Genomic DNA, 26,179 nt, shown 5'->3' on the forward strand with positions numbered 1-26,179 from the left:
GCGGGGCTGCCGCTGGGAGCGTGGTCCGCTGGGGACCCCCTGCCCGCTGGGGACCCCCTTTTGCCCGGCGGGACCCCCTTTTTTGCCCGGCGAGAAGCCCTGTCCGCTGGGGTCCCCCTGCTCGCTGAGACTCCCCCCCCGCCAGGGACCCTCTACCCACTGAGACCCCCTTGGCCGGTGGGGACCCCTTGGCCGGTGGGGACCCCTTGGCCGGTGAACCCCCCTGCCCGGTGGGGACCCCCCCTTGCCCGGTGGGACCCCCCCTCGCCCCCGCCGTCGGGACGGGCTCGGCAGCGCAGCATGGGCAGCCTTCAGCTGCAGGACTTCGCGGCGGGCTGGGTGGGCGGTAAGTGGTGCCGTGGGCTCTGGGTGGGGGGGTGGGAGGGACAGGAGCGTGCGTGGGAATAAAATCCTCCCGTGTCACCTACGGTCTGTGCCTCCGCCCGGCGTGCTCGTACCACCAGTTTGATGCGCGGTTTGCTTTGCTTCGCTTTGACTCAGAACTGCGGTTTGATCCCATTTCCACGGGCGGGATGCTTAAAATTTAAGTATCGGGACTTGTGATGCTGCTGCCCTCCCAAGGAGGGGTGTGTGCGTGGGGGGGGGGCGGCTGCCAAAGCCACCCGGGCACGTCCCCCACACCCACCGGCTCTCTTTTCCTTGCTGGAACCCCCGCCGAGCTCGGGGGGGGAGCAGCCGGGGGCTCGCAACAACCAACCCGGGGTCCCCCCAGCACACACACCCCCGGGAGAGGCACGGTCTGGCTTTGCCCCCCCCCCCCCCATCCCACCAGGGCAAACAGGCTGATGGCTGGGGCAGCGGTGCTGGCAGAGAGGGGTATCGATCCGCTCTGCTGAAAATGCTGATTGCAAACACCGGGAAAATAGATAGCAGCAAGAAAAGGAAAAGTGAGGATGTGTGGAGGCGCCAGTAATGGAGGATGTCTTCCAGAACTGAGAGTTCCCACTGGGTTTAACAGCTGATAAGGTGCACAGCTAAGCTGTCCTGCTTCCCCTGGTGGGCTGCAGGAGCGGCAGGGCTGAGGGTCAAGCGTGGCACTGACGGCCGCAGACCAGGGCTCTGCCCGGGCTACTGCTCACGCCAGGCTTAGGAAGGGGGTATGAGACGGCTCATGGATCCTGACCAGCCAGATGAGGTTAATAGGTTAGCCAACTCTAAAAAAACCCAGAACGTCTGCCAAAAGGTTATGCGAGCAGCTGATTTTTGGATCTTTGCAGCCTGCAGAGGCTGCGTAGCGTGCAGTTGCTCTCTCTGCCCCTCTGACCCTGTGCTATTGCCACACACCCCCAGGAGTGGGACAGGATGTCCAAGGGGGTGAACAACCACCAGCACTCGGTGTTGGTGGCAGCGGACAGTTTTCATGCATAGCACTGGACCGCCGGTGGTCTCGGGTTAAGGTCCAGGAGGAGAGGGGACGTTTTATAATATGTTTTTGAGTAAAGTCATAATGTGTTGACCAAAGACATGATGCTATTTTCAGTCCTAATCCACTACAAGCGGGAAATTTCATGTAGTCCCTAAAGCACTTGGGGACAACGGTTTGCACAGAGACTTGCAAATGGGGAAGCAGCACAAATTACCCACCATCTCTACAAACACCCTAAAAACTGCTGGTGTTGTTTGCAACAAGCACACAAACCCATATCCTGGCCGTGGCACGTGGGTTGCTCTGTCCTCCCGGAGAAGGGGGAAACCAAGCTGTGCTCTGCCCTGCCACGGGGGCTCCTTTCTGGCAGTGAGCGGCACGAGTAGGTGGGCAGGATGGTAAGGGGGAATGGGCCAGTTTCTCCCAGAGAACCATGGGGAATGAGGCTGGATGGGACTGTAGGGATCATTACAGAGCAGGATCCTCTTTACCTGAATCATCTCTGACAGGTATCTCTATAAACTGCTCTTAAAACGGCAAAGGATGGGCGTTCACAGTCCCTGTCAGCAGTCAGCTCTAGAGCATCTCTATCTAAGGAAGGAAAATGCATTTCCTCGTGTCTAACCTAAATCTCACCATTTTGAGGCTAAAAATTTGCATGAGCCTACAAAAGTGCGAGATGGGTTGTTCGTAGACAAGACGTACAAATACAACACCTCCTCCTCTTGCACAGATGCCTTTGAGATGTAAAGTTGACGGAGTCCAGGAGAGTATTCAAGGCAAAATGTGCAAGTGTTTCTGCCCAGCTTTTACCTGTCGTCAGAGACGGGGCACTGTGCTGGGGATTGCTCTGGCTTGGCCCAATACAACTGTTCCTATGGAAATCTCTCCTCCTCCCCTATAAACCCATTGCTTCCTGTCCCATCACAGAACCTTCTTCAATGTTTTGCGTAATACTTTGCTTTCATCCCCAGGAGCCGCCAGCGTGGTTGTGGGCCACCCCCTGGACACAATCAAGGTAAACCACTTTTGAACCGTGCTCTCACATCACCACCCAAAACCCCACTGATGGGAAGGTGGACTCTCTCTAGATGACACTTCAAAAGCCCTTCACTTCCCCTGTCACCCCAAGGAGGAATTTAGCCTAAGGAGAAATGTTTTCATAGACTTTCTTCCTCTCCAATGCTCATTTTGAACAAGAAACTAAAAGAACTGGCTGATACATGCGAGTTCCTCTAGTGAGGATTAATGCTGAAAAATTAAATCTGGCCTTACTTAGTGTGTGGTTTACCTAACAGTTTACCAAACAGTTCTGCCAATGTTTTATTGAACTTTGCCACAGACAAGTATTCAAAGGGCAACAGGGGAACTATATTTGTTTTGCTGCAGGCGCATTTTTATGTTTTTTCCTAGTGTTGGCAAAGCTGGAAGGGCAGAGTGCTGAGATTTTATCCCAGGGCTATGAGATGCAGTATTTACTATTCCTGCAAGACAGTTATTCCTCAGAGGGAAGGATTTAGAGATATCAGAAGATATTTGCCAGCACGATGCAGACAAGCCCATGCACACACCAATACAGCCTGGCCCGACCAAGTTTACTGTCCGTCCTGATGCAGAAATATAGAAGATGATCCTGTTCCTTTCTCTTCTTGTACAGTGCGATAGGCATCTCTGGCCAGCTTTCATTGCTTCAGCTGCTCTGCCCACATGCTCTGATCTGGTTCAAGCCTTGTTCCTGGCACCAGGCAGGGCTGTCGGATGTGGCAAACCCAAGAGCCAGTGGTCCTGTTTGCACCTTAGAGACCCTTGGAGGGCAATGGGGAGGAGGCAGGGTCCAGCACAGCCCACGCCACATCCCTTCCCCAGCCACCGCAGCCATCCCCTTGCACGACAGCCGCCTGTCCTGGGATCAGGAGATGGCCTGCCAGCCCTATCCTTTCTGAGCTGCTAAGGTGATATCAGCCCCAGGAGCATCACTGCAGGAGGATGGGTGCAGACCCCGTGCTGGAGGAGCCGCACGGCTGCCCACACCATCCCAGCGATGGGTAGGGCCAGGGCACGGGCAGCGCAGGCAGGCTCTGCCCAGCGTTGCCAAGGCAATCCTCATCTCAGGCTGGCCATCAGGGCATCGCTGCCAGGTTTGGGGGAGTTTGGCAACAACTGAGAGAGGATCCTGCTGGGAAACATCGAGTTTCTGGATGCCAAGAAAGAGCGAGCCCATCCTTCAGTGCCTATAAAGACAACTGTCAGGCTGACCCCTCTGTTGTCCTTGGCTTTGGACGTCGCCTGGGAATACCAAGTAGGCAGACTTGTTATCTTTCCAAATTTAGGGGAAGGGAAGTGGAAAGGAGAGTTTTTACATGGCACTAAGCCAGCAAAGGGGCAGCTCAGCGGCATTCACAGCCTCCGGGGATGGGAGGTCCTTCCCCACCTGGAGGAGGGGACAGGACTGAACGAAAGGTTGGGTGGGGTATGTGGTATCCACACCACGGTTCCCACCAAGCAGGTCTCCTTCAGCTGGCCCCTTCCCAGCGTCGCAGCTTCCATCAAACCCAAGCAGCTGATTTTTTCCACGGCCTTGCAGAACTCTAAATGGTTTTACATTTACTCACTTTTCATCTTCCACATTGCATTCATTTCCCCAGAACTTTCTTCAGTTTCTGGGTGTCACCCAAGAGCCCTATCTAATCAAAATGTAACAAAACCGAGAATTTTCCTGAGGAATATCCATACTGGTGTCAGTTGACTTTGACAGAGATGCCAGCAGGGGTTTCAGTGCTGGCTGTTAACAGCTTATCTAAGGGGCACATGTGTGAGAAGCAGTTTGTGAGGACACTCGGTTGCCCTCAGTTATTCAAAAAATGTATTAACTTGAACCTCTAAATACCTGGTTACTGTGTAAAAGAAAAAAAAAGCCTATGGAGGCCAAACGGAAACATCTGGGCTAAGCGTGCAAATGAAGCCAGGAAGGAATGCGGGACTGCGCACCGTGGTCGCCCTGTCCTGGGCTGCTCGGGCTGCAGCCACCCTCCCCACCAGTCCCCCCCTGGCCCCGTTACCCCCAGCGTGAGTCATGGCATGCACCAGTCTGCACCCACGGCCCGGGCCTGCCTGCGTTGCACAACGCGTGCTGCATAAGCTGTAGCCAGCATCTTCACGTACCAGCTTGTTTCTAAGGGCTCAGTACATATTCTGCTTTTGCTGCCGCCTTCTCCGTGGCCTCCGGCCAGGAGCGGAGCGGCAGTGCTCGGTGCATGCAGACGGCTGCACGGAGCAGCCCTGGGGGTGAGGGGTTGAGCCCGGGTTTCAGTCCTTCCCGTCAGGGTCCCACCACGGCATCCCACTGGCCAGCCTCTTGCAGGGCGCTGGGCCAAATGATTGGGTCATTCAACCTGCTATTTGCTGTACAAAAGCTCTCCCCAGGCACAAACTCTGGAGGTCACACACTCCTTTGGGCTTAAAATTCCCAAATAAAATTCCTGCTTCACCCTGGTGTAAGTCGGGGCTGAGCCACCGGAGGGGACTGGGCACTGTCCCTCCAGCGCAGGTTGGCACTGTCCCCTCCAAGCTTCATTTCGTCATTCCTGCTAGCAGCATTGCTGATGGGTATGACCAGAAATGCTGTCCCCATTCCCTAAAAACATCCCCGACAGACCACGTGTGAGTGTCTTCCTACAAAAAATGAGCTCTGGCCTCAGCCAAGATCAGCCCCAGGTCCTGCGAACTGAATGGGGTTTCCGTTTCCTCACACACCTCTAAGCCCAAACAAAAAAATGCATCCCTTGTTAGGATGTTTTTACTGCAAACTTGTGAGCAGCTTGAACGAAAGATGATCTAAATATATGTGGGGGTATATAAATATATGTGAGAAGGGGAAAGTATGTTGACTCATACAGGCTTTGTCGTGACTTAAACGCCATTTCTTACAGCTGTTGTAGGCATTTTTTGGAAGGCATATAACTATTGCTTTCCAGAAACAAAACGTCTTTGTTGGAAATGATGTAAAAATGGATTTTTGAGCAAAGCATGGAGAATTTCTGAGATGGAGCTGAATGATTTTGGCTCCGTTTAGTATTTCTATGTCTTAGAATCCACCTTGGATCAGAAGGGCCCTGGAAGCCTCCCAGGGGATCTCTCCTTTCCATCCTTCAGCAACGCATCCCAACCTCCACTGTGAGTCCCCAAACGGAGGAGACCACATGACTCTCCAATTTCCACATAAATCATGAACTTGCTAATGATAGCACCACACACCAGCAGTCTGCTGTGCCGGGCCAGGGTAGCTGGTCTGGTCTCGAGAACAATCTGACAGTCATCGATTCCAGATGTTGCAGAAAGCTTCAGACCTCTGAGGTCCCGTTTAGCCCTGCTTCTGGCAAAGATCAAGGGGGGGTGGGTGCATATATATCTTATTTTATTGCTCTGTTTTCTTTAGAACTAAGGAAAGATTCGCTCTCAAAGCAAAATACACATTGTTTACATAGCATGAGCTTTCACTGGGCTGGAAGCATGGGATTTTAACTGCATTTCATGAATGTATTTTGCAGACTCGTTTGCAAGCTGGACAAGGGTATGGAAATACACTCAACTGCGTTCTCACTGTGTACAGAAATGAGTCTGTAAGTACTTTACCTTACTTAAAATGTGCTGGTAGAAAATGCAAATAGATAAATAGATAAATTCATAAAGCAATTATACAGAATCACTGTTGACACCAGCAGTTATATGAAGACCAATAAAGTCGGTGCAATTGGGCCTGCAAATCCCTACAGCCTTCTCTTGCTTAACTCTAAGGTAACTCTCTTGGCTACTCCTATAGGGAAAAGACATATCCCTGGCACGGAGTGATAAATAACACTGCCACATGGGTCAGGGTGTTACATCCGCAGTGCCTCTTTTGCCCGTACCTGCTGGCAAAGCTCTACTGGAGGTATTTTGCTGACTTTGGTGATTCCAGGACAGAAGCTGGCCATAAGAGGGACTTTTATGTGGGTTCCTGTGCTTTCAGCATATCCTGCACAATCTTTGCAAGTCTTTAGCAGTATGAATTAATTTTAATTTGCTCAGCATGTGCAAACGGTTGGTTCCAGGAGACATCTGGTACTTGGATTCGCATTTCTGGCCTGACAGACAAGTTGGGGTTTACGCTGCTCAGTCCCGTTCGCTCTCTTAACTCCTGCTCCCTTCCCCGGGTAGGTGGCTGGCTTCTTCAAAGGCATGTCCTTCCCGCTGGCCAGCATCGCCGTCTACAGCTCCGTGGTGTTCGGTGTCTTCAGCAACACGCAACGGCTCCTCAGCCAGCTCCGCCACGGAGACCCATCTTGCACGCCGGAGCTCGCAGACATGGCTCTAGCCAGCACGGTGGCAGGGTTCGTCTCCGTGGCCATCGGCACTCCTGTCGACCTGGTAAAGATAAGGCTACAGATGCAAACACAGCCGTATACTGAAGGTAGGAAGCAAGAGTTTCTCCCTCATTTCTCTCCCAGTTCTTGGTGTTTACTGAGAGCTTTAGGACAACTTTGCTTCGAGGCCCGGCTCTCTGCTGCCTTGGGCCACTGCAATTGAGCTGAAAATGCTTCCTTCTGCCTCAGGATGGACCCCATCCTGCTCAGCTTAAGGGGAGGGTGTTTATCAATGACATTGAACAGATCTCCACCGTCCTTTCCAGCTGATTGGGTTCTGTAATGAACACAGGGACAGGTCTGTTCAGGACCAGGAGCTGTGGGAGCCACCTTCCCCACACGGCCGTGGGGCAGGAACAGCGAGTCCGCGGGCTAGTGAGTCCCCGGGCTGTCGGATCCCCTGGAGATCCCACCAGCGACACCACGGCTGCCAGTGGTAACGCCAGCTCCCCATCTCCCGTTGCACACTCTCAGTCCCACATATATTTGCCCATAAACCCCTCTCTGTTATTCTACCCTCCTCTGTTCAAAAGCTGAAATTACACATGCCCATTTTTGAAAACCGCTGGTTTATTTGCAGCAGGGTTACAGGTACCCAGGCGCAGGTAAGACGGGTCAGGAGGGGACACAGGCAGGATGGCAGTGGGCAGCTGTAACCTCTCCAGAACCTGCAGAAAGGAGCTGCTTCTGCTCGAGATGGCAGCTGAATTTCATTGCAGGCTGCCAGCATGGAGCAAACCCCACAGGAGGATACGCATAGCTGAAGGATGAGACGGCACAGCTTCAGATCTGAACAGCTTGGATTTCAGCAGTTTCAGAAACACCTTTCTCATGATTACAGTTGTGGTGTTTAACTCTGAAATACTGACATTTTTGTATTGCTTTGATAAAATAATAGTATGTCCATTTTTAAAAGCCTCCATGCAGTTTAGGAACCTAATGCCCTTTCCAAAAGCAACTTGGTCTACATGGCAAGGGCCGGTCTCTGAAGATTTCGAGGCTTTCAGAGATGCAGCTTGGCACCAGAGGCAGTTAAAATCCATGAAAATTGGGCACATAGCCTTAAACTAATTTGGAAATCTCACTGGGCACATACTTATTGGGAGGCATGCAATGCATTTAAGAAAAATCTGTCCTGAAGTATCTAAATATCTTTCAAAAATGGACCTAAGTCCTCTTTCTTAAAACTTTTTTTCCCACGCTACATATTGATCCCAGCAAAAGAAAATGGATGGCAGTGATTTCTGTTCAATGGCGGTGGGATTTTGAGAGGAGTTCTGCAGCAATATGTCTATTATAACGGTTGTATCTTTTTTTTTTGCAGCAAACATTAAACTAAAGTCCACAGTTCCTGGATTTCCTGTGTACCGAGGCCCAATTCACTGCTTTAGGACAGTCCTACAGAAAGAGGGGATAGCAGGAATATACCGAGGCGCGGGCGCAATGCTTCTGAGGGATGTTCCTGGGTACTGCTTCTATTTCATCCCTTACACATTTTTCTGTGGTTGGATTACGCCTGATGGATGCATTTCGCCTAATCCCTCCTCCATCTGGCTGGCAGGGGGTGTAGCAGGTAAGCACCTTTTTTTCCGACAACACTGGAAAACAAGGATGGGAAGGTTCCCAGGGCAGATTACGGGGTGGCTCAGGGGCCACCACCTCCTCCTGGTCACCAGGAAAGGACATGGGGCTGAACGACCTTTCTCCCCCATGACCAAGTTCCCTAGCACCACGACTGCACTTTATGACTTGCCAAACTTTATGGAAGTCACGTTATCAGACCTTCATCGGGCTCAATGTCAGCAAGAAGGAAAACACCCAGTGCCTTCATCTCCCTGGATGTCTCACAGCAGCCTGCGTATCACATTGCCAGCAATACGCGGCAGCCAAGATGCCTCCAGAAGAGGACTTCAACCTGTTGGCTGCCCACCAGGAGGGTGTGCACCCTACCCATGCGCAGCAGAAGCAGAGTTGACTGTTACTGATCATCTTCTTTTTTTTTCCCCCGTGTACACCTGCCAGTAAGACTGGCATGTGCATCCCCCACCATGCTTACCTGTGTAAGGTCATCCCTACACCCGCTCCCCATTTCTTGGCCATTTCTAAATTGCAGACCCCTAAATGCAGATCAATCCTTAGCTCAGGTAATGATTACAAAATGCTGTCTCCATTTCTCCTGCAAATGGACAGAGCCCTGGCCCATCTGGACAGCTTCTCTAGTATGCCCCCACACTCACATAGTTCCAAACAAACTCTTGTCTGTCCAACTGGGACATGCTGACCTTTTCAGAGAAGCAAAACATCCCACTCGGCAGCAGGGTAATCAATGTAAATAGCTGGCTTCATTATTGGAATGATGATGTATCTCAGCTGTGTGGAGCCTCATCCTGTTTGCATAAGAAGAACCTGCCTCTTATTTGCATTCTCAGCTCAAACTTTGCTTTTCAACAGTATTATCCGAGAACTCCAGTTTTCCTGAAATCACCCCAAGTGGCAGCTGCCTGCAGCTCGGGTTCTCCTCACAGCATGTTCATGCCCCACCAGAAGCATGGCAGAAGATGTATTTGCACCTGGGGAAGGACCTCCTGGGCTGCCTGCATTTGACTACCAGTGTAACCCCCAAAATCTCAATGCTTCTTCAGAAACAGGGAACTTTGCTCCCAGAAATACCATTGCTGTACCTGAGTAGGGCGAATGCCCTGAAACGAAAATCCCATGAGTATGATGCAGTAGATGAGAGGTGAATTTCTGAGTTCACTGACCTGCGGCCAAGGAAATATAGCGAAGAAATTGTTCAAATACTTCTGCATTTTTCTAGGAGCCATTTCCTGGGGGATTGCTACTCCAATGGATGTTGTGAAAACTCGACTTCAGGCAGATGGAGTTTATTTAAACAAGTACAAAGGGACCCTTGACTGTATCTTGCAGAGCTACCAGAATGAGGGCTTAAAAGTAAGTGATATTTAAAGTAAAATCTGGGTATTAGACATTTAATTTTCAATTGGGAAATATAATGGCTGTTACAAACCTATCTGCAGGATTGAGAGACAGCTAAAGCCAATTACTGCTAAATTATAATAATGACAGTAGGTAATTACAGGGCAGATTCTTTCTAAATCATAATAGTGAGAGTAATAATGTGCTTTACAGCAATGAAAAAATGAATGACTGGGGGTCACAGTCTGCTGGTGTAATTAACTGAAAATAACACTTCATGTCAGTGCATTTAATTGTGAACATGATTTGACTTATTATAAATCAGAGGTAGAAAATCTTGCTTCTGTGATTACCTCTACAAAATGCAGAGCTCAAATATTTCCCATTGACACCAAAGTCAGTGGGAACTGATTCCAGTGGGACTGTGCTGGCACCCCGGGTGCGCTTGGTTGCCTTGGGCAATGCTTTGATGGAACTGATGCTGCGTTTTGCACTGCCCATCCTCATTTTGCACTAAGATAGAGTTGATTGACAATGTTCTTAAATCAGAATTGCTTTGGTTTCAAACATGAAGAAGGGCTGCGTGCCAAAAAGCCCTTATCTCCTTTTTCTGACTTTGTCTATTAGTGTAATAAAAGATGTTTGTTCTACCTGCAAACTTTGCCTCAGTTAAATGTGAATGGCAGAGAACCAGGGTTTGCAGCTTTATTGCACTGCCAATACATGGTTATGAAAAGCAACATCTTCTGATATTGAAATAAATCTGTATTTAAGTTGTCATCAAAACATCATGTGGGCTCTTAGCTCCAAAGTGTTAATTTTCACATTCTGAGGGAAAATAACAAGTCGCAAAAAGAAAAATAACCTGCAAAATCACAACTCAGTGTGATTTAAGTATTTGCCAACATGCCACTATGTTATGCCAGCCGTCACAGGACCCTGCAGTCTGGTTCGTTTTTTGCCATTGAGTGAAGAAAGTCACAGTCCTAGGAAGCACAGGCACCTGGAGAGATGCTAAAGACCACACTTGGATGGTCAGAGGAGGGTCAGGGTGCCCCAGGCTCTACGCAGGCTCCCTGCCCTGCATGTTCAGTTTGGCATGCAGTTTCACACTAAAACATAGGGTAGCTGAAAAGGGAATTTCCGTGTGTTTTCCCTTCTCTCTCCATCCTCATCCTCACTCCCCACCCTCCTTGTCCTGCCTGAATATTCACAACTAATTCAGGCACTTAGGTTTTTTTGTTTGAGGTTGAGCTGCTTGCAGTTTTTCTGCTATCATGCCTGGCACACGGACCAAAGCCAGCAATAGGGTTGAGTAATAGTTGATAAGACTAGATCCTTCTCTCATAAGGAAAATCTTTTTATATGTTGGGAGACACACAACTGGTAAATAGCAAACCAAGGTCTGGATGTTTTCATTCTGGGACAAAGGAACAAAATTTGCAGTGCTGAAAATAACTGCCTGATGTACACAAAAAAAATGTAAATATAGCCCTCTTCTTTCTCCATAGTCGGGTGTGTTCATTCTGATGAGAAAAATTTTTGCTTCTGTGCTTTTCTTCATAAATTTTCATTATTATTTAACCTGGCACTCTAGTGTAACTTTATGGATGCTGCAAAAGTTTGAATTTCCTCCCAGAAAATTCTATCTTTCCTAACAAAATAAAACACCTCAATAAATTGAGTAATATCCTAAATATCCCAATATTGCAATTTTATGTTGCAAACTCCATCCTAAACTATGTGAACATATTTTGATTCTATCTCATACAAGTCAGCACCATGCACTGGATTTATTGGACACAAGATACGGTGCTGTTTAGCAGAGCTCAGTATTTCAGGGGAAATCCTGGTTAGACACTTAAATCTATGGGCTTCTGGTCTTGGAGACAAGATCTTCCATGCTTTCTTACAGTAGCCGTGGGAGCTTTGCCTTTGTAAAGCTTACAAGGGGGCTTGCTTTGCTGATGTTAGTTTTCATGTCTATTCTGAACTTCTGGTGTTTAGATTAGAGACCACAGTGATTAGCCTGGGTGGTTAATGGAGCGATTTTGTGAGAAACAGGCCAGCAGAGATACTCCCTGCAACCATCATTTTGTAAATAGGCTCACCCCAGCGCGAGTGGTTTGTGCACAGACTTGCACATACCAGGCAACAGTGTTTGTAGCAAGGGGGGTTTCAAAGGGAGACAAGCCAACACGAGGAGCAAGGAGTGACAAAGAAAGACCCCTCTCCACTTTCCAGAAAGCACTTTACTGTTCAAGCACTTAAGAGGCAGAGGTTCTTTCACTCTTGTAAGTCCCAGCATCTTTTAAAAAAATATATATTGAGCAGAATGAGGAAGCCTGGCTGTGGATATTTATTAGCTTAATGAAAGAAAATGCTGGGATATGTATGGGCACCAAAGCTTGACCTTAGGAACCCACATGTGAAAATATCAGCTTCTATTGAATATTTTTCCCAAAGCCGGTGGTGAGAGCTATTTCTCAGCAAGGTACAGAGTAAGTCTAGTTTTCTGTTGATTGACAAATTCTTTCTGTGCTCAAAGGTGAAACCTGCAAAATAGTCCACGTGGCACAGTGCCCATATTGGCTGGGCTGGCTTGCAGCCACACCACTCTCTCTCCGCTTTCCAAAAGTCTTCTGCGCCCATACACCCAGGCCTGGGAGTCAGAGCATTTGCTGCGTGAAAGCAACAGCCTTCTAGTTCTACCCTGGGGTTTGCACGATCCCCGCATGCTTAGGTATGCAAAGGGAAGGAGGGACTGTAGCTAGGCAGGACAACACTAGAAGATGGTTTAGGTTTCTTGCTTTCTGCTCTACACCACTGGCAGGAGGCCATTTTTTTACCCTTTCCCTCTTGTAGCTCTTGCCAGCGGATACTGATGGGGGTCCATAGGGAGCATGGAGCACAATAACACCAAACCAGTGACTTTTGCCATTGAGTTTCCGTTCTCCAGCGCAGACTTCAGCAAAGATCAGCAGTGAGAGCTTATCTCCTGAGCAAACCAAGATTTGGTTCTTCAGAATCCCACCATGACTTCATTCAATGTTTTCTTCTTCTTCTTAAAATAGCCAGTATATTCCTGTGCTCTAACCTTTCTCCATCCCCAACAGGTCTTTTTTAGGGGCATCACGGTCAATACAGTGCGAGGATTCCCAGTGAGTTCAGCCATGTTTCTTGGCTATGAACTTTCCCTCAAAGCAATGAAAAGAGACCAAACTGAGACCAATCCTTAACTTCCAGGTCAGCGCATAAAGACCCTCTAGCTTTATTAAAATTAGAGAATTAATTTTTGAATCAAATGGAGTCACAATTGTATAGATCCTCTGAAAGTCAGATAACTCACATGGGTACTTACATCTGAATAGTCAAACACTTTTCAAATTTGGGTCTGTGGGATCTGGAGCAGACAATAGATGTGCCGATGGATTTTGGTTTCATTCCAGATCTGGAATTTCACTGCAATCTGTTCTGATTGTTGTGATTGTTTTGATTAGTATGAATCAGAAAAGAAAATTTGAAAGGAGAATATTCTCCAACATTTTATAAGTTTTGAAATACCATTCTCCCTAAAGTCCCTGCACAGTATCCTTTCCTCCCTTGATCCATCCACAAAGACCTGAAATTAAGCCCTTTCAAAGTGTCTTGACTATCAGCTCACAGTTTTACTCTTTCCCTCATAAACCTAGGGTTGCATAAAGGAGCAGCATTAAAAATATCTGATTAAAAAACTTTTTAAGCGGTTAAATACTCAAAATTATTCTTGCTGGTCTTTGCTGTTTTCTGCAGTACTTCATAAACCTCCTTCTTTCTTATTTCAAAAGTGTTGCCAAGAAGACCTGAAAGTCTCCTACTTTCCTGAGCCAAATCAGCAGTGTGGTGTTGGTGAGGGCTCAGCTGCTCTGACCGAAGACTCCTGTCCTGCACCTACAGCATCTGCTTTCTCTTCTACCACAGACTTAGTCCCTGGAGGACTCCGAAAACTGCACCAGCTCAATCAAATCCAAAGACTATTTTCTTATAGAATCTTTCACTCTGTTGTCTAAGAGCACCTTAATAATTCCCATGGTTGGGCTTTTTCACTGATGACATTTTTCCCATTGAGCCGAGGGAACAACTCACTTCCCTTACCCACACGAATGAGATGATACACCCAAACCCAGCCCACCCAACACCAGCTGACGGAGCGTCTTTTGTACAACACTGCATATAAAGCTCATCTTTCTTGTGAACAAGGAAAGGAGGAGGTGTTGTGAGTGTGCAGGTGCTTCTTGTGTAGGAAGGCCTAGATTCCCACCAAATCCTAGCTTGCTTTCACGATCAAAGAAATGCATGACTCCACCCGTATGAACGGATACTTGTGTTTTACATCACAGAATTCTCCAGTCTGGCATAATTTAACACATTATCATGAAAAAATGCAAAGGGCTTCAACAGCTTCAGTTTGTTATCCAAGGTATAAACAGAATTGGGATACAGGAGGATGTTAAAATTCAGAGACTAAGCTGCTCTTTTTCTTCAGAAAAAAATAAAACAATTCTGCATTTCCTATAGATGGCTGCCTATTAATTTACCTAACTTGCCTTGTGTAGCCCTCCAGGGACCTACTAGAGGTATCTTGTTAGACCTTCTGATCTCCCTGACATGATAGTCCAGCTTGCCAACTGCCAAACCCTGCAGCCATCACTTTGCAGCCTTGAGAGACCATCACCAAAGGAAGTCTCTTCAAAGGATGCAGAGTTTACCCCAAACTATTCATTAAAATACATGGGCCAGCTTCAGACCTCCAGCTCTTTGCTGCAATCCCACTGAGACAGCTGGGGCAGACCCAGGTCTCTCTTTGGTCTACCTCAGTCTTTCAATTATTCCAAGGTCTTTTACATCATGATTATTTCTGTTTATGCTGTTAAATATCTCCATGCTTTATTTTCTAAGCATGGAGCTTCTGATGCCAAAACCCAGGAAGAACCAGCTCTGCTGGGACACGAGGATTCTGGTGGCACTGGCAGGAGAGGCTGAGGGGTAACAGCCTCACATGCAAAGAGACATGTGGCATGGGGGAACAGTCTGAGACAACACTGTCCTCTGGGAAATGTATGGTTCTTCCCCATCTTCCTCTGGAGGAGAAGAGCTCTGGGGAAAAAAGCCCAGCAACGGCAGTTTTAGTAGATGCCCTCAGTAAAGGTTTCTGAAGACAACCTGGAGCAGCTGTCCAGCTTTCCTCCGTAAAAGGAGGATAAGGAAAGAGAAACTCCTACATCCTCTTCCCTGGACGAATGGAGGAATTGGTGACAAGACTTGAAGACCTTAGTGGAAAGTGCCTGAAAACTTGGGTCTGGAGCAGTACTCAGAAATGGGTCCCCAACTTTGGGCTCCTCTTCACTGGGGCCCAAATTAAAACCAGGCGTGTGGCTTCCCCCCAAAACTGGCCTTAAAAAGTGGGGGAAACAGCTGGTGTTGCTTCATCTCAGGACTTGCAGGCATGGAGGCTCACAGTGCCTTTGATCTTGGCAAGGACACAGGGAACTGTTTTTGATAAACAGTATGGATAAAATTGATGAGCCTTCACACAAGTATTTGTTGCTGGCTGCATTTAAGGATTCATCCTTTTCATGTTACCTATTTTAAGGCATATAGGTAAAATATGTTCTTTAGATACAAAATATCATATGTCTCCAGGGATAATGCTTGGGAGACTGTTTTTTCAGTGCAAATAAATGGTGATGCTTATCTGCCTGCATTATGTAAAATGGACCATGAGTAATTAAAATGATGAGGTTTGCAACAAGCTGTGTATCTGCATGATCCTGCCCTCACGGCACCCAGGTTTGATCTGTTCAGTGCCTCCCTGGGTGTAAAGCCCTGAGACCCACATTGGAGTTGCATGGTGATTTTTCCTGATATTCTTCATCCAATTCAAACAGTTTTGAGACGGATGCCCAGGATTTACTTGGACAAAACTCTCGTGTAACACACACCTGCCAGAAGGAGCTGTCAGGGAGAGCTGTGGACTACGCAGTGTAGAAAGGGAGCAGAGGACAGAAAGCTTTTGATATAAAAAAATGCAAAGCAAGTGGGAAGTGAATAAAAAGTTTCGGCCACATGATGGCATCCTCGTCCATGGCCGTGTGCCACTCGCTGGAGCTGCCAGGCAATCTTCTGTCTTGCTTCATTCAACTCTGAGTCCAGATTTGCTGCCAGACTGGTACACGCTCCCTTCCAAACAGGCAGCCCCACACTGGGCAGTGGGCAGGTGATTTTGGGGTGACACAGGGTCAGGCACAGCAGGATTGGGACAAGCAGCTTTTGAGGCACAGCACTTTGTGGTACGGTTGTACCCATTGCTGTGATCGATCACAGCAGATCCCTGCACATGGAGCTCGATAAATAATTTAGTCTTGCTTTTGAATTAGGGAGTGCATGGCTGTGTCACTGAGGAAAAAGGTCCAGCGGTGGGGTTGGGTGACACTGCAGGGGGTCAGCTCCATGTCTCAAAGATGAGGGATGGCAATTACAATTTATGCACACAGAGACTCGACAGGTCTGTGTCTTGTGAATTATTTTCTTTATGATATAGCAAATGCATTAATTTTTAGAGTTAATATCAATATCATTATCCATTGATAGAAATTAAGATCTCTAGGGAATCCTTTTTGGGGACCTGGTGATGGGAATTTAAAACAGTGCCTTGCCTGGCAGGCAAACAGCCATACATACAGCTGATTCAAATCCCTTGTATGGGGCAGTGATTGCATATGTTGGTGATTTTTTTCCCTGAATTACACAAAGGAAAAATGCCCCGTGTCAGCGGAACTCAGGAGACGGACCTGCTCCTCCATCAGTGCTGTGGCCATAGTGACCTGCCGTCGGTGGCACGTTCCCCAGCACCATGCACACTGGAGTGGGAGAAGCCATCTCCTTGATAGCTTGTTCACAGATGCTCACAAAGCTCCACATTTCTGAGATAAATGCAGTAAATCCTGAAATTGGTAAAAAATGAGAAGGGAAGCAGAAGGACCAGGGCTACCTACTTTTATGCTTTTCTTGCCTGGAATATGAAAGCATACTCAGACCTGTCATGCCTCAAATAAATCTGTAATTGCCTGACTTTCATGTTGCTGGTGGTGTTCCAGCTCTTACAACACTCTATATTACTTAATGAGATGCTGGCTGTGTAGCTGTTTTTCCCAATTTATACATTTTGTAGTGCTATGGAAGGAAAAAAAGGTAACAGCAGCTTATTTCCCCATTTGAAAAAAAAAAGAACAAACAGGAACAAATTTCCAGCCAGGGGGCAAGGAGGCGGGTCACCTCACCTCCCTGTTTCTGCATCCTCACTGCTGCTGGGCACCTATAATGTCCTTAAGTCCTTCTCTCAGGCAGGGTGCAGCTGACATCCCATGCAGAAGCTCACCCCCAGTGGTTTTAGTGCCTGCTGAAGACCTGTCTGTGATGGCTCCAGGCCAGGCTGAGATTTTCTCACGCCTCGGGAGTCCCTGCCTGGCGTGTCTGCATGTCAGGGGAAGGTGAGATCACAGTCCTCATCTTCGTTTCTCTTTTTCTGTTGTACTCTGAGACAGAGGAGTAGGTCACATCTTTGCAGGCATTAAGATATATCTCCTTGGTTTATCTGAAGTTCTTTGTTTTGTCATAGAGGTTTTTACAGTAAAGATTTCTCTCCTAGACATTGCATTCATGTAAGCCAAGAAGGCCAATGCCTGTCTTGTACCCGTGAAGAAAAAGGTCAAGTGTGGAGTCAGAAGAAATGGTGAGATCCAAGGATACAAGTGGGAAGAAGTTCAAGTCGCTAAATTGAATAGAAACTGCACAAGAACAGCTTCCTTTCTCTAAAGCCATCTTCTTCCTATATATGCTCCTATAGTGTTGCATAGACTGATCACTGACAACTTAGATAAGTAGTATGTAAAGTATCTTTCCAGAGATAAGCTCCAAAAAGAATTAAGCCATGCTGTGAGGGGAAATTTAAGTAGTTACACTGATTTGCAAAGCAGTTTTCCTGAACTGTAGATCCTGCGACAGCTCCAGAATCAGACACTGGTGGAACAACCAATCTGTTCAGAGCCACACATGCAGCAGAAGGAGACTATCTTTTTAAGGGGGTGTCAGAGGTCCCATATGATTTTTCACTGTAAGATATAAAACGCTGGATACATCAAGAAATCTTTTCTTAGTATAAGTGAAATACAAAGGCTACTGGACTGCAGAACATCAAATCTCTGAAAAGAATATGAAGGTCCTGTTGAGTGATGGAGAAAGCAATGGATAACCTTGGGTCACAAGGTGAAACATTTGGAGAAACAAGAACCTTGCAACTGGGGTAGCACAGGCTGAGACTGCCCTGCTGCCAACACCCAGTGCTTCAAGCCTGGCACCTACATGGCCTCACCTGCTGTAAAAGCACCAGGAATAACATAGCTTATCTTCATGGATTGGACCGGCTCATGGTCTATTCCCCCATGTTTCAAAACATTTTAGCACTAACATAGCCTATTTTACACATAGTATAGAAAATCTTGCCAACTCTTTTGGAAGAGGGCCAGCCTATTCTTACTCATGCAACTAGGTGTGAACAAATATCAGTGCTTATTAAATTGTGGTTGCCATGTTTCTATCAAGCAGTCTGCAGGTAGCTTTTCAATGCTGCCAGCATGAAAAGCAAGCTGCAGTGTGGGTCTGGCTGGTGAAGGACTCTAACGCAGCCACAGAGTGATTGCCTTGTGCTGTCTGTCTGTCCTGCATGTTCAGCCTTCCTCTACATGCTGTGCTGAGAGGGAAATCCAGCACCCAGGGTCATCTCACAGTGGGACAAGTGAGGAAGGGTGAGTGGACTTGTGATCTGAGAGCTCTGCGATATTTCTCTTTCCCGGTGTGAAAGCGGTCAGGTCCACAAAAAAGGACACTGAAGTGAGAGCAATGGCATCAGGAAAACCTTAAAATCCAAGAGAACTGGTGACCTTTGTAGACAATTCCTGATTTCTTCTGCTGATTTCTGGAGACTGTTGGTTGTGAGATGCACTTGCAATACGTGCAAAGCCCAGCATGGCCGGCATGTTGCTGTCATGGCTTTTTGCTTTTAGATGCCTCAGCTCTTGCTAAATATCATTGCAACATGGAAAGCTTGGCTCCCCTGCTAAAGAACCCAGGAAAGCTCCGGTGACTGTACTATTGCATGAAACAAAGATGACTCGCAGCTCTGAAGGTCCCTCTCAGATGTGCTCCCCCATCTCACAGCTCCCAAGCACCACTGGTTTTGGTTAGTTTAAATGGTTTCAAATTAATTACAACTCTTCTGAAAGTAATGGGAGCTCCATTACCTACAGAAGCTAATGTGAGTCCCGAGGACGTCCCGTGCCACCTCTCTCTTCAAGCTGGCACATGAAATACTCCCCGAATTCATCTGGATTTTACACCTTTTTGTCATAGGCAATCTTGCTATTACTGTGCTGTGGTTTACCCTTGTGTGGAGGAATTAGAATGACCCTATTTTCCTTTATTTCTACACTAGCATATGTCATCGTTACCTAAAAGAAAGGAAAAAAAATACTGCAAGCCACCTTATCTCTGGAAAATGAAACTATTAATAGTATCTCTTCATCTGCAGTCTTTGCAAGCTCTTACATCTTGATCAGTGTACACAGCAAACGTAAAAGAAGCTGGTATGTTATCTTGGTTTGTTTCTTCTACGAGGGAATCTTTTTTCCTACATTAAAAAAACCCAAACTGTACAGAGTTTCTTGGAAACACTACAGTGGGATGCAAATTCTCCCATGAGAATTGAGAAGATCTGGAGGTTTATGCTAACCACGTTAAAATACTGATCTGGAAATTGGATGTTTGTGCAGCATTTTCAGTCAATCAACCTATCATCGAAATAGGTGCATTAAAAGAGACTATATCCCAAAGGATTTACGCATAAACCAAAAATGTACAGCACATTAGATGAGGATTTTCAAAGGAGCCAGAGGGAACAGCCTGTAAGAGACCACAGAAATAAATTGGGAGAGTTTTGTGTGTTCCCCTTTTCCAAATATCTGTCCTGGGCTGGAATCGTACAATCCCGTCAGGCGAAAGTTGTGATCGCGAACCAGGCACACCCAGCCGATGTGCTGCCCTCGTGCTGGCGGTACATCGGCTGACGGAGCTCTCTGCCTCCTTCCTCACTCTGCTCCTCCACTGCATCCTTTAGTGGGCAGGGAAGTGATAGGAGGTACAGGGATACACGATCGGCTCGTGGATGGTCCTGCCTCGGGCTGACCACAGCGAGTTTCCCCTCTCAGGTTTCCCAATGGCAATGTAAGGGATGTTTCTATGGGTTAATGCACCCACTACCTTTGAGTTTGGTGATCTTTATTAAAAATCCTGCGTTTCAGTTCTTCACTTTGTTTCTGATTTTTCCAGCCAGAAATCTTAAAAGAGAACAAAAAAAACCCCTCAGAAAGACCAGACCTGGCGTTGGTGGCTCCCCACTTTGACAACTGGCCTTTTGAGGCTTGTGGATTTGTGACCTCAGGGGGAAGTGGACTCGCACTGTCACCCTCCTACATACTGCACTTTGGCTACTGAATTTATTATGAATGTTTCAGGTTTTTTGAGCGATGGTTGAAAAAACGCTACTTCCTCTCTACATTTTGGCCTGTGCTGCTGAAAGAGAGATTAAGGGAGAGGAACAGAGGGAGATCAGATCCCTAGACATGAGGACAGAAATTAAACTGCTGATCGTACTTAACACACAAATGACAACATAGTTGTGAAAATACGTTGCTGCAGCTGGTCATCAAAATGAAGACTTCTAAAATATCAAAACTAAATGTTTAAAGATTATATAAAAAAGCTGGTCTTTTTGCTGGGATGGCAGCAAATATTAATTTCCACGGTCTTTGGGTCAGCCTCTAAATGCTGGAATAGAGCCTAAATTCTCCAAAGAGAAGCCATAACCGGTGCCACTCGCTTCTGTGCTCAATCCACTGCTGCTCTAACCAATACATGGAAAGTTCTTTCTGTGCCAGTTTGTCTTCTGGTGATTTCTGATTCACTTTAAATTGAAGACAGCTTCTCTGATATATATGAAATACCTATTTGCCCTGGAGCAACAACAGCATGAGATAGATCTCACTAAGCAATCAAATAGAAATGAAAAGATGTAGAGATAGCGCTGGGACTGCTGGCAGACAGAGACTGTGAAAAGGAACTGCAGGCTCAGGGAACAGCTCAGGAGCAGCTCTGGAAGCTCTGCCATTCCAATTTTCAACTAGTAACAAAAATACAGATCTTGTCTTTTTGGGCTATAGGCCTGGGAATAAGTTATCTGATCTGCTCACTGTCCAGTGAACATAATTACATCTCATGAATGGAAAGGTCCTAATTATGTATTCTGCATACAATTTATGCCACCAATCGCTTTCACGTACAGAGCGCGGCAGTTGCATTGAGACATCAGTCCTTAGGTGAAAAGGCCCTAGAAACCCAGCTAAGTATATCAGATTTTGTAAAATCCTTGCAAAGACAGAGAGTAGCAGCTACCGGGCAAAAGGGGATTTCTAATGAACATATTTTCCTTAAAAGCAAGAAGCAGGAGAAACTCCTGACTGTCATGAAGAGCCCCTCGCCCCTCTCTCCCCATGGCTTGTTACCATATTCCTTGCACAACCTTGGCTAAATCAAAGATACTTGCAAATTCTTTCCTTTAAAACCATGTAAAATCATTTTTTCAACCACCTGAGAAACCAAGCGTCCCACAAATACTACACATCATTTATTTCCTTCAGGGATTTATGCTTTGAACTAATTGTTCTAGCTCTTGCCGTGGGGCTTTACTGGCTGAAGAAACAGGGAGCAACACGCCCATTGCTTTGCTTGAGTAAAAAGCTGTTTCCTCAAGGGACACCCACCTGTCACAGAAGTCTCTTTATTGCTTTTCAGGGCATCACAGGCTCTCAATCATAAATCTGTGATTTTAGCCCCTCTCTAACAGCCCAGTGCCTTGAAAGATGCCACTGCCTGGCTCATGAACGCCATCCCTCCCCGCAATAGAATTTTGCGTATCAGCTTACCATAACGTAGCCTGCTGCCAGCTTTAACTTGCCAAGGGAGGGCTCTGGCTTTTTCTAGGTATTCCCTGGGGCCTGTGTGAAAGCTGTAGCTGCCTAATGGGATGTACACTTCCCACACAAAAATCATCTAAGGGCAAACTTCAAAGAAAAGGCAGGGAGCATCCACCCCAGCCCAGAGCTGGTGCAGGGTGTGCAGGCAGCAAGGCAACGGCAGGAGCAGCAGGCACGTTCTCCTCCGCTCCCCTTGGCATGCGGGCAGGCGGCGGAGCCACGCTCGGCCAGATGAATCCCTTGCCGGTAGGCAAATGCCAGAGAAAAAAACAGCAAATTGCAACCTGATGTTTTCTCTTTCCAGCACAGTTTCCAGAGGGATCGTTGCCCATCGTTCAGCCAGACTGACCAGCAGAAAGCTCAAGCTTTTGGAGAAGATCTTTGAGGCATGACAGGATTTAAGGCATAACAGGAGAGAAGCTTAAAAGTCCACCCTGGGGATCTAAAAGAAATCTGAAGGGCTACCACTTGCTCTACCAAGGTGTGCAACTTGCAAAAAGGAAACCTCTGTGGCCAGAGAAAGCTCTAGCAGACATTCAACCTGATTTGGAGACTCCATCTGAGACAATTTCCAAGTTAACACCGTTCTGGTCACTAGGACTATTTTTGCATCCACTTGTTTCTGTTTAAAAGGGAACAGGTGGGATGCGACAATACAGTCAGTGTTTGCACGCTGAGGGCCCAATCCTTATCTGCACACTGGTGCGCTTGCACTCGGCAGAGGTGGGATTACAGTCCAGGACTATGGGATCCCTCTCCAGATGCAGCAGCTGTAATTCAGCGTGACAACTTCTCCAGGTTTCTCCATGACTCTGTCTGTCTGTCTGTCCACAGACTGCTGCAGCGTTACCGACTTTCTTTGAGAAAAGTCCTACTTTGAATCCAGGGGGAAGCCAGCTCACAGCCTGTTAGTTTGTTTTCTCGGGAACTCTGGCAATGCTGAACATTATTGTCTCTTCACTTTCATGGAACTATAATTTACAGAAGCGCAGGAGACAAAACCCACATCTGAAAAAAAAATGCTTTCGTAGATTTTTAACTATTGTTTCCTGTTGGGGTGTGATATTGTAATGTTCAAATTAATCACTTCTGAGGAGCATTTGTGAATTTCCACAGTACTAAAGAAAATTCACTGCAGTAGGTGACTCAATTCCACGTTTGATTTCTCTAAAATGCTGTCCAAGCTAGTGGGAAAAAATAGTGGGCACCTGGTATCAGTTTTATAATTGGGGTTTTCCATACTAGAATGGGAATTTTGTGAAGACTCAATTAAAAGGAGTGTCCTCCTATTCTTCTGTCAGCCATCAGACTGAGTTGCACATGAATGCCAGGATGCTGTCATACATACTCTTCTCTTGTTTGCTGCTCTCTGTGCAAGCACAGAATTGCAGTGTCGGTGAAATTATCCGGTATACAAAGCGTCTGCTTGTAAGTGGCTGTTTAGCACCTTAATTCTGTAAAAATGCATGCTTGTGAAGTAGATGATAACAAATACTGATTTCTCACTTATTATTCTTTCAGGAGGAAAGTTCTGTAAGTTGCCCATGTAGGGAGACAGCTGTCAGTGTGAGTATATCACTTTTGAGAGTATCAGGAAACTAAAAAATGTACTTGTGTGTCGAATGCTGGCGCTGCTGGATTTTAACGCTCACTCTTTTCATTTTCAGTCATGTTCATGTCTTCCCATCGCTGAGGTAAGCCTATTTTTTTTTAAGCTATTGTAGTTGTTGAATTTCAGTATTAACTGAGTTTCAGTTTGTTCACTTTGCTCCTTATATAACTTTTGCTTTCAGTTATGAGGAAGGTTTTAATACGCTAGTAGCAGCAAAACTGAGCTTGATGAATAGTGGTGGGGAGGGAAGCAGACGTCCTCTCATTATCAGTGCAATCAGAAAGAAGCCCAGAGTCAGGCAAAAGTCCTTTGTGGCTTTGACTTACAAATCAAAAGATACAGGCTCTTGCTTTGAAAATCTCTGCAAGACCTTGTTTTATGGTTAGGTGCCTAAAAACTGAGTGAACCTGGGCCAGAGAAGTCAGGCTTCAGATGCTCAGCTCTAGGTGTATCCAACACCATTTCATTTTTGTAAGCCTCCTCAGACATGGCGAAACCCGGCATTAGCTGAAGCTATACTTCAAAGAGGTTACTTTTATGGTTTGAGGTTTTCTGAGAGATGCAACAGGTGTTTCTTGCGGCATGCATGATGATTCGGTGTTTTACACCCCCCCCCCAAAGTTTTTGTACCAGTTTTCAATAGAATGCAAAATATCTTACATGTAATTGTGACATGCTGCCACGTTTAGGAATACATATTTCTTCTTTCTGTAGATAAACACAAAATGCATTCTAGCTTTTTCTAATGCCTTCTTCATTTAACAGCCTGGCCATGAACTGGCGTGCTTTGTGGAAGGAACTGAATACATGCTGAAAAACAACTTCTCTTCAAATGTAATAATTACAATGCTTAATCAAGCCTTTCAGACTCAGCTGGATAGAAACCTCTGTGAGGTACAACTTTTCTTCCTTTTCTATAGATCTTTGTCTATCTTTTACAAAAGAAAGGATTTTTTTATAATTTAAACATTTGTAGCTGTTTGATTACTTTCAAATAAATGTGTTTTAAATACTCATTTAATGCAGGAGCCAGGTATGATAGATGCAACATGCGTGAGGCAATGGAAAGCTGCTAAAATTGGCAGAGGAATCAGGGAGATGGGTTGTCTCCTCTGTGCCCTTTCCCTTCTCCAAACCCCTTTAGCATGAGGACCTTTAAACATAGATCTCTGGGAGAGGAGCTTTATTTAAATTGCTTTTCTATTCTCCTTTCTCAAAATGTGTTTCTACACTAAATAGTAATGATATAAAACCAGAGACTAGATATACAGAAGCTGCATGGCTGGGGACAGGCAGGCAGAGGCATCCCTTTCCTCTGGAGCATTAATTCTACCTAAGCTGCAGTTCCTTCAAGAATGCTTGGGCATGAAATACTGCTGTGTCCTGCAGCATCTTCAAATTGTGATGATGCTCAGGAAGACTCCTGGATCCCCAGATGCCTTTTCTGAGGCAGTGAAATGTCCTTTATTTACATACTGAGCAAAACATTTGTGTAATTCAATGAGACATGGAAGATGCTGATTTTGCAGTGTCTCAAGCTCCTTTAAGCTAGCGTCAAACTTGCAAGGGGCAATATTGTTAGAATGGCATTGCAAGACGGAGCAGACCCACCGCCTTAGTCTTACCCAGCTTCTCATACTCCTCCATCTGCCCTGTTTTCTGGGTTGAAACAGCCTCGTTTAAATTACTTCAGCTATAACTGTATGACAGTCCAGCTGTCACCTTCTTAGTCACCATGAAAAGCCACTCTTACACTCACTGCTGAAGGAACAATTCTTTAGGAATTGTCTTTGAAATCCTTGCTTAGCTCCAAAGAATGTATGTTTTAACTGTTTCATCTAAATCCTTTATTTTTTATAAAATCTTTGGTAACCGAATGTTTGTTCTTTCTTCCATCACAGAGCCTGGCACGCGGAAATCAATGCCAGTACAAGACCAAGGGAAATGTGAAGGAATTTTTGAATAAAATCCTGAGAACCTATCAAGCAATCAATAAACCTGGAGCTTAAAAAGATATTTTAAAACCCCCAAAACTCTCGATAAGAAGAGGGAACAGAAAAGTTATTTATTGTATTTATTGTCCACCTGAAATATAAAGGGTAGAAATAATGACTGCTAAAACAATAAAACTGCAATTTACCTGAGCACCAAAAGTATTCAAGAGTCTTCATTTCATATGTTTTGTACTTGGTGAAAGGTTTGAACATCCTGTTTTCTTAAGAGTGGGTGCCAAAATGCTTCTGCAAAGCTCTGGTCCAACAATTTCACTCATGTGAGATGCGACAGCAGAATGCACACAGACCACTGTATGGTACCAGAAATATTTATGGACTTGAGATTCAAACAGAAATTCTGCGTTTTCTTTCTGCATCACTTTTATTTTTTGGTAATATCTACACACCATGAATAAGTCACTTAACTTCTTTTTTGCAAGGTTGCACATTTTCCTGGCCATAGCCACTTTTTTCTTCTAAATATTCAGTAGTAGAGAACTCATGAACGTCTTAACATACAAAAGCAAAACCATACCCAGGGTTAATTATAAGGTCTTAATGGGCTTGTGTATTTGGAACGCGTTTCTTTCTCAGGATGTATTTAACACTGGCTTTGAAGAAGATCTTTCTATAGTGCCATGAGCTCAGATACACTTCTCTAGCACCTCTCCACTCAGCTCAATGGAAACAAAAGGGTAAAAAGGGAGCTTTGCTGGAAAAAT

At 46.1% G+C, this 26,179-nt stretch overlaps 2 protein-coding genes across 2 annotated transcripts; both read left to right on the forward strand.

The window, feature by feature from the left end:
* Positions 1-300: 300 nt before the first annotated feature.
* Positions 301-12,965, forward strand: SLC25A48 (solute carrier family 25, member 48). The gene is made up of 7 exons (XM_010578873.1): positions 301-346; positions 2,362-2,405; positions 5,935-6,006; positions 6,584-6,836; positions 8,114-8,362; positions 9,608-9,741; positions 12,843-12,965. The coding sequence occupies exons 1-7, from the start codon at positions 301-303 to the stop codon at positions 12,963-12,965; spliced, it is 921 nt and encodes a 306-aa protein (XP_010577175.1).
* A 9,898-nt stretch (positions 12,966-22,863) lies between these two features.
* LOC104839079 lies at positions 22,864-25,472 on the forward strand. Its single transcript, XM_010579199.1, has 5 exons — positions 22,864-23,279; positions 23,373-23,417; positions 23,519-23,545; positions 24,229-24,357; positions 25,365-25,472. Exons 1-5 carry the CDS (start codon positions 23,172-23,174, stop codon positions 25,470-25,472), a joined length of 417 nt encoding a protein of 138 aa, XP_010577501.1. The 5' UTR covers positions 22,864-23,171.
* Positions 25,473-26,179: the final 707 nt, after the last annotated feature.

This window comes from Haliaeetus leucocephalus, unplaced genomic scaffold (assembly GCF_000737465.1).
Source record: "Haliaeetus leucocephalus isolate CR32 unplaced genomic scaffold, Haliaeetus_leucocephalus-4.0 Scaffold656, whole genome shotgun sequence".
NCBI classification, from domain to species: Eukaryota; Metazoa; Chordata; class Aves; order Accipitriformes; family Accipitridae; genus Haliaeetus; species Haliaeetus leucocephalus.